General features: G+C 39.2%; 2 protein-coding genes across 2 annotated transcripts; both read left to right on the forward strand.

Annotated features, from left to right (window-relative positions):
• Positions 1-1,703: 1,703 nt before the first annotated feature.
• Positions 1,704-4,668, forward strand: LOC117447971 (uncharacterized). Its single transcript, XM_034085011.2, has 8 exons — positions 1,704-1,743; positions 2,176-2,392; positions 2,860-2,935; positions 3,176-3,481; positions 3,655-3,739; positions 3,822-3,913; positions 4,207-4,404; positions 4,640-4,668. The coding sequence occupies exons 1-8, from the start codon at positions 1,730-1,732 to the stop codon at positions 4,666-4,668; spliced, it is 1,017 nt and encodes a 338-aa protein (XP_033940902.1). The 5' UTR covers positions 1,704-1,729.
• A 437-nt stretch (positions 4,669-5,105) lies between these two features.
• Positions 5,106-6,864, forward strand: LOC117447972 (uncharacterized). The gene is made up of 6 exons (XM_034085012.1): positions 5,106-5,255; positions 5,464-5,592; positions 5,701-5,841; positions 6,120-6,237; positions 6,403-6,420; positions 6,569-6,864. The coding sequence occupies exons 1-6, from the start codon at positions 5,106-5,108 to the stop codon at positions 6,787-6,789; spliced, it is 777 nt and encodes a 258-aa protein (XP_033940903.1). The 3' UTR covers positions 6,790-6,864.
• The last annotated feature ends 1,122 nt before the right edge of the window (positions 6,865-7,986 follow it).

The following is a 7,986-nucleotide window of genomic DNA, read 5'->3' on the forward strand; positions in this document are numbered from 1 at the left end:
AGCTAGCTGCGCTAACGGATATAAGCAGCTTTTCAACAACAAGGTGGAGGAGAGTCCTCTCCTGTCAGACTTAGAGACTGATAACTACAGCTCAGGTGAGGTAAGGGACTCTCTGAGTGTTTAGATAGTTAACTTAGTCTAAGTTATCTCTGTGGGTCTCAAAGGGTTTGGTCACCGTTTATGTAAACACATATTTCCATTGAGGGGAGAGTGATTAGTAAAATATGCATGAATAATAAAAAATAAAATGTTAACTAGGTGAAAAAAGGTAAGATAAACTTGTTGAGAGCTAAAACTAGTCGTTGCTGCTGCCTCAAAGAGGAGCAGTATGGAAGCAAACAAGAGACAGAAGTATTCGAATTTTATTAGACACCGAATTTATAGCATTGGAAATAATTACTTTGAAAATCATGAATCTGAATTTTTTTTCCTCCGAATTTATCTATGTGAAATAAAAATGTAAAATTCAAGTTAAAAACATTTGAATGTTCAAATTCAGATCCCAAAAATTCAAGTGAAAAAAATTCGACATCAAATATTTCGGTGTTTAAAATTCGATGTCCAAAAATTCGGTGTGTCAAATTCGATGTCAAAAATTGCGATGCAGCATCATCCGGGCTACTCAGACAGGATAAGCAGTAGAGCCCTAATGCAATCAAACCGACTTCTGGCCTATCAGAGCACGGCTTTGTCAGTCATGTGATCACAACAGCCCGGGAGAAAAATTACGGAGAACAGCGGAGCTCGGGTAAGTAGTCAGTTTGTGCTCTTTATTTTACGAGCAGTGAGGGCTCGACAGCATTTGTATCTTACATTAGCTAGCTAAATGAGTGATGTAGCCTTGTGCCTTTCTGTCAGTAAGCTCTGTAGTTATCATTCAAGTGAATAGCGACGTTACCGTGTGTGTGTGTGGTGGATGATCCCGCCTGATGGTTTTCAAAGTAACGTTACGATACATAATGTCTCACTTCCGTTAGATAAGTCAAATTGACTAGTTAAAGGGGGTGCAAGAACATCCATAAGTTGTTAGAAGTAATCGTGGTGAATGAAGTTTTCAGATAATTTACTTCAGTAAAATTACTAGTGCTACATTGTACAACATCTCTCTTACAAAAGCCCTGCATTTAAACATGTTAATTCAAGTTCAGTAAACTAATTCAGTTAATTAATAATAGTTCAGTAATATTTTCATTCAGCGTGTGATGTTTTTCTGTGCCATATTTGTGTTAACAGGATAGTAATGCTGATATTCTAAGATCAGTCAGACACTTGATGTCCTTGATAAGCCCGTCTGAAAGAGGAGGGATTGCAGCTTGTGGCAGTGTCCCTTGCCCCAGTCAAGAAATAAGGTTAAGTGTTAAAAATACACTTATAATTACGTACACATAGATTATTTTTGTTAACTTAACAATTACAGGCTTTGTTTACTGATTATTTTTGGAAACAATCCTGCAGGGAACAGAGGTCAGGAGGCCAGAATGAGAGGCCAGGAGGCCAGAATGAGAGGCAAGGAGGCCAGAATGAGAGGCCAGGAGGCCAGAATGAGAGGCAAGGAGGCCAGAATGAGAGGCCAGGAGGCCAGAATGAGAGGCAAGGAGGCCAGAATGAGAGGCCAGGAGGCCAGAATGAGAGGCCAGGAGGCCAGAATGAGAGGCAAGGAGGCCAGAATGAGAGGCCAGGAGGCCAGAATGAGAGGCCAGGCCATCAGCCACCAAGACCTTCTCTTCAAATGGAAATGACAAGGTTCATAATTAGATTCTGCACATTAACTTGATCAGATAAAAACTGATAGTATTAGTAATTAATATTTATGTAGATCACATTTTAACCAAGGCTGGGCAATATATTTTTATCGACATCTTGATTTGAGTCTAGATATCATAGTAATAATAAGTGTCTTGTCCAGGTTTTAAAGGTTGCATTACAGTTAAATTATGTACTTTCTGAACTCTCCAGATTGTTCTAGCTGTTCTATTATTATCCTCATAGTCATTATATCTACATTACTGATGATTATTCATCAAACTTCTCATTGTGTAAATATTTTGTGAACGCACCAATAGTCCACACTACAATCTCGTCGCAATATATCTTTATGAAGGTATTAGGTAACAAATATTGTGATATTTGATCTATGTACACATACTAATTTATTTATTTTATTATTTTCCACAGATCCTTTCCAGGTATGTTCACTAAGGGAAGAGGGAAGAGGCGTTTTCCTGCAGCGACTCTTGTTCCTGCCAAGAGACCCAAACCCATGGAAGTTGCTTTCCACCTGTTACCAAAGACGTATGAAAAAACTCCAACAGGGCCAGAGCAACTAGTGCACTTGCAGGCGGGGCTAGGCCGCAGGACTGCTAACTTAGATGAGAGCACAACACACAATGAGGTAAGCAGATGCGATAGATGAGTTATAGTTGTTGCTATAGTTGTACGTAACATATGAATAATTCTGTTAATTAGTGCTACACCACTCCTATTTGAGATGTGGCAACTAAGACTGCCAACTATTTAGTGCAATTGACTGGAAAAAACCTACTCTGGCAGTGAGCCATCTCCTCTGAGTTTACACTGGCATGACGATGAAAAGATAATGACTGAATCTTAAATATTGGGTGACCTATGCCTTTAACATAATCTGCTTGAATGTATTTGGAAAGTTTTTGGCCTGGGCTTTAATTCTCCAACCAAGCTAACTCATTTGAAATTATTATGCTTTAATGCATTAAAGCAAGACTGACATGCTCGTACAATGAGCTTTCATCTCAGCAGATTTCAGAAGGAATTCATGTTTATTAATTGTGAACGGTTGGCTTTTTTAACTAAAACTGTTTTGTGTTACTGTTTTTCTTACAGTTATGTCATACACTCAAAGTTGTATTTCCAAAACTGGAGAAAATAACTTGTGGTTGGCTGCTTTACAAACCAGCAGGTTTGCAAAACTTTGTGATCATATTTGAAATGGTGTCAGCTTTTATTTTGACTAAATGCTCACCAAATAGAGCTGTGAATTGCTCTTTTCATTTTTGTTGAACGTGTTTTGGCATGCCATTCTCTGTTATCAACTGAATGCATGTAAGTCATGTCTAACTGTAAACTTTTTAAAATAAACAAGTTAATTTATCCATCAAGCCATTAAAGGATTTTTTTCCCATTGAAATGTTCTCTATAGGTGGATGGGGTACACGGACACTCTCCCTTGTGGAACCTGATGATACTGGCTACACAGGCAAGATCATAAAGGCTGCAAACCGGGGGGGTAGATCTACTTTTTTCATAGCTCCAATGCAAGAAGAACTCGACACAACTCCACTGCTACTAACGGATGAAGCATTCAGTAGCATGCATAAAGCAACGTGCCAGAAGTGTGGAGCAGCCATTCCACTGCAGCTCCTGACAGAACACATCAAGTCTTGCAACATCATTGATGTTGACAGTGATGAAAGCCTGGCTGTTGTGGAGGATAGTTGTGAGCAGGGTAAGATAACATGTACAAATTAATTCATTTCCATTATCATTACACGCAGATGCCCTAAAATCACAATTCATGGTAAGGACACATGGCTTGTTGGAAAATACAGTTATGACATAATGCAGTGGTTCTTGCTGACCTCTGATTTTTGTTCATCTTTGCCAACTTAAATGTCACAGCACCAGAGCAGCAGCCCTGTCCTCTGTGCATGGAAATGTATCAAGCTGACTCCATTGAGGCACATGCTGCTTCATGTGGGGAAAGGTATATTGACAGATGTAAAACATTAAATCAGTCTAACAAATAGAATATAAGTGTAGAAAAAGTATGTTGTGAATGTTGGCAGTGCAGGAAATGAGGTGTTGGATAGGATTACTGTCATTGAAGAACAAGCAGCAATGCCTGGACCATCCGGAAGTAGCGCAGCAGTTACAGAAGGTAGGTCCTAATCAGGGTTGCTGTGGGGCAAGAATGTTATGGAGGGTAAACTGTGGTGGTGCAGTAAAGAGTAGCATATCCAACATGGCATAGTCTACACCTTATTGGTTTAAATTAAATACTTTTCTTAAATTGTATCCTTGCTAAGGAAAGGTCAAAAGGTACATTCTGATAAATAGGGAGCTGTAACTGATGAACTGTCTACTGAATGTATTTCTCAGAGCTGGCTTTCTTTACAGGCAGGTCTGACGTGAAAGCTTAACTGATAACATTTTTATTTTGTCTCTTACTAGAGTGGCTCACTGTTCAGGATCCTACCAGGGCCATATCTCAGTTTCGAGATGATGTTCTGAGCATTCATGAATCGAAGAATCCCTTACTTCTCAGCATGGATATTAGAAGCAGCCCTGCGGAACAGGACGCTGCACTAATCTGCTTCTATAAGAAACCCAACGTTGAATGGGGACGACCCTTAAAATGCAGACTTGAAGGTAGCTTCAATTACATGTCATAGTAGTCTAGGAAAACTTAAACCTATTGCTTTTGCCTTTTACTATAGACCATTTCAGTTGTAAACTTAAACATTCTAAATGTGTCCCAGTTTATTTCCAGTTGCCGTGTATGTGAATGTCATCAGTTGACAGGAGGTAAACATCGACATAAGCTGTTGCCAAGCAATGCAATTCCGTTTAAATGGTCTATATCAAACCCTGAATTGTGTTGCAGGTGATGCAGCCATTGGAGAGGGTGGTTAGTCGCTTTTTCTTCTCAACTTGCATGGACAAGCTGAACTCTGGGTTTTGCATCAACTTTGGTATGTAGAATGCAGCTTTGTGTAAGATGAATTGTAAATAACTATTTACAGTTGCTTGCAGGAGCAATGTCTTGTGTTTTAAAATGTTTATTAAATATAACCTACATTTCTGTTGTTTTTTTATATTTTTGCTCACCTAACCATAAAAGTTCTAAAAGTCATAATAAATATGTTTATGCCTACAATGGCAAAACAATTGTAATCTTAATAAAAATGTTAAAATAAATACAACTACCCAATGGTAGTGTTGGATGTAGTACTTAATTTAACTTGTTTCAATGTAACATCTCTTATACAGCAAACACTGACGGAACACGGCTCTTTGATGGAGAGCCAGGCCATTAGTGCCCTCAGCCTATGTTCATCATGGCTTGGAGAATGGTGGGACACTCCTTCGTGCATGGAGGACCATGCCTGTCGGGGCTCAGCCCTGCTGTTGTTCATGTCCTGCTTGGAGGAAGTCCTGAAACTGCCACTGTCACACTAGAGGACTGTCCAGACCTAGACATCCGGGAAACAATCAGGCTTGTATGTTTTCAATCCAACCCCATTATTTCTTCACTTATTTATACACTGAAGCAAGAAAGTCTCCACCCTTTTAGCTATTTTTTTCTGTGTGCTGTATTATATTGTGGAAAAAAAGCTAAGGGTGGTGAATTTCTACACCCATCGTGTAGTGTCCGACGTCCGTCACACATTTTATCATTCTATTTCCTCTTCCCTCTGTGTCTTTAAGCTTGAAGGGGAATCCAAAATCTCTGATGAGGGTAAAAGAAGTGTCCGGGACTTGGCCTTCGCCTGGGACCTCCCTTGCCTTACCGGAAATAACCGCAGATGGCTTTTTGAGAAGATGTTGATCCATGCTGTGCGTGAAATGTTATGATATATTGACAATGCAGAACATTATCCCAAAGCAATTTCTGTGGATGAGATAAAAAGTGTTCCACCTTCTGTCTGTTATTGTCAATAACAGGTAATTGGACGTGTCATAAGTCAAATTAAGCAGCTCAGACGTGGTCTTAAGGAGACGCCAATGTGGGCCATGCTGAGTCAACGCCCTGACACAGTGGCCCTGCTATTTCCACAAGAGGGAGCAGTGGATTATAGCCCTGCGGTAAATTTGTCCAATTTTATCTTTTTGTATATAATATATATTCATATCATGTAATATTTTTAAATCCAAGCCTTTCTTGAATGCTATTATATGACAGAGGTTTCATATCTTTATCCAGTATCAGTCATTGTGCCTGTAATCAATCTTTTATGATTAGTTCCTAGTTTTGTTTAGGTTCATCAAACATGGCTTGAGGAAAAATGAATCCCATTTTAAGACAAATTTCTCACACTAGTGTCCGGTAACCATGTTGTTATTTTATATGGCTGTCAATGTAGGGCATTCTTCAGCGCATCACCTGGCCTCGTGATGATGATGATGATGATGAGGACGATGACTGTTCAGTTGACACAAAATGCCGTGTATCAGGATATCTTCGCCGCTTCATTGAAAATGGTATGTTTACAGTTAGAAATAATGCCAACATGATATTGAAGTAAAGTATGATGATATTAAGTATAAGACCTAATATGTTACATTCCTGATCTTACAAACCTGTGTGCGCTCCACTTTTGGATATGCTTTCTACTTCACTCCGACACAACTGTCCTACACATGCAGGTGTGCAAAGACACTCAAGTAAAAAAAGCTACTTTACAACTATTTCTTACAGTACAGATAACAAATGTGATGCTTTAATTGACTACTAAAAATTATTTGAATTTCCTAACTTACTTTTCTTTATTGTAGCAACCATTCATTTAAACAACTTTTGGTTAATCCACAGCGTCACCTGATGTAATGGCCAATCTGGTGAAATTCTGGACCGGGTGGGAGATTCTGCCACGGAATAATCTGTCCATTGAGGTGGTCAACGGCAGCTTCCCCACTGCCTCAACCTGTTACGAGACCCTGCGCATCCCAGGGCATTACAAGGACTATGCATCTTTTGAAAATGTAATGCTGGCTTGTATTGGAACTTGTCAAACAGGATTTGGTCTTGTGTAATGTGTTGGTAGAAGGCAGAGGTGTTCATTGACTCCAGTGTTAAGTATTTTTCTGCTGTGGAAATACTAAATAAAGTCCTCCCTTTCTTCTGTTCAGAATCAGCCTGTTGTATATTGGACAGCCCAGTATATGTATTAGTGATGCACAGTATGGATGTTTTTTCAGCAGATTACAGATCACTACCTGCTTCTCATGGCAAATACTGATAACTTCATAACCTGTAGTTTACACACACCTGAGGGTCTACGGATCAGCTAAAGGACAACAACCAATCAGAGCTGAGGGTAGTCAGAAGCACCTGTTAATCGTGCTGATTAACTCCAAGCAACTAATCAAATAGGCAGCAGTGATCAAATATCAAACGTGACCTTTTTTAGATTGTCTTTCCCATTTTATGAATTGACCAATTGTATCTTTAATATGTTATGTGTCTGATCAAATCTGACATCACTATTGTTCGCATAACAACAAACAAAAGAACATTTGTCATTCTTCAAATGTTAATTTATTATTTTTCCTTGACAATTTGAAGATTCCAAAAGCAGAACAGTTGTCTGCCATAAAACATAATACATCTGTAAAATAACAAGGAAACAAAGGTGGAGTGGATGCTTGGGCCACATTTGGATACATTGGAGAAAAACACCTAAGCTCTCTTTCTCAGTCATCAGATAGAACATGCTCACAAAATTGAACAGCAGCAATGTAGATATCAGAGCCAAAGGACTGGGAGGCAGCTCGTGGGTCAACAGCTTCTCTTAAAGCAGCCATTTGTCCATCAGTCAGTGGGCTCTCTGTGTCTGGGACAATGACACTAGAGTGGCCATCAGGAGCAAATCCACTGTTCTCCCACTCAATCTGAGGAATATCCACACCCTAAAAATAACAGAAATAGAAAGCCTCATTTATTTGCGGTATGAATTATCTTGATAGACAGCAGCAGTAAGGTGGGCACTTGTGGCTTTTGAAATCTGTATGCTCCTACTCAATTATCTTTCTGTTTTCACATACTGTAACTCCTTTTCTAGGAACATAAGCCTTAAACCACTGCCAATGTTGTTTAGTAAATGTTCATGGCTCTTATTCTGACCTACACTTTTGTAAGTCACTCAGCTAAATATGAATTGTTCTCACATGTAATGGTAAGATAAATTACATTTTCTCAGCAGGAAACCTTTCTTATGCATTTGACCCATC

The sequence above is a fragment of the Pseudochaenichthys georgianus genome, chromosome 6 (assembly GCF_902827115.2).
Source record: "Pseudochaenichthys georgianus chromosome 6, fPseGeo1.2, whole genome shotgun sequence".
NCBI classification, from domain to species: domain Eukaryota; kingdom Metazoa; phylum Chordata; class Actinopteri; order Perciformes; family Channichthyidae; genus Pseudochaenichthys; species Pseudochaenichthys georgianus.

Coding starts and splice junctions, on each gene's coding strand:
- LOC117447971 (XM_034085011.2), top strand. Junction 3,482..3,654: donor GGAGGATAGTTGTGAGCAGG/GTAAGATAACAT, acceptor TAAATGTCACAG/CACCAGAGCAGCAGCCCTGT. Junction 3,914..4,206: donor TAGCGCAGCAGTTACAGAAG/GTAGGTCCTAAT, acceptor GTCTCTTACTAG/AGTGGCTCACTGTTCAGGAT.
- LOC117447972 (XM_034085012.1), top strand. CDS start 5,106: ATGGTGGGACACTCCTTCGTGCATGGAGGACCATGCCTGTCGGGGCTC. Junction 5,256..5,463: donor TCCGGGAAACAATCAGGCTT/GTATGTTTTCAA, acceptor TGTGTCTTTAAG/CTTGAAGGGGAATCCAAAAT. Junction 5,842..6,119: donor CAGTGGATTATAGCCCTGCG/GTAAATTTGTCC, acceptor CTGTCAATGTAG/GGCATTCTTCAGCGCATCAC.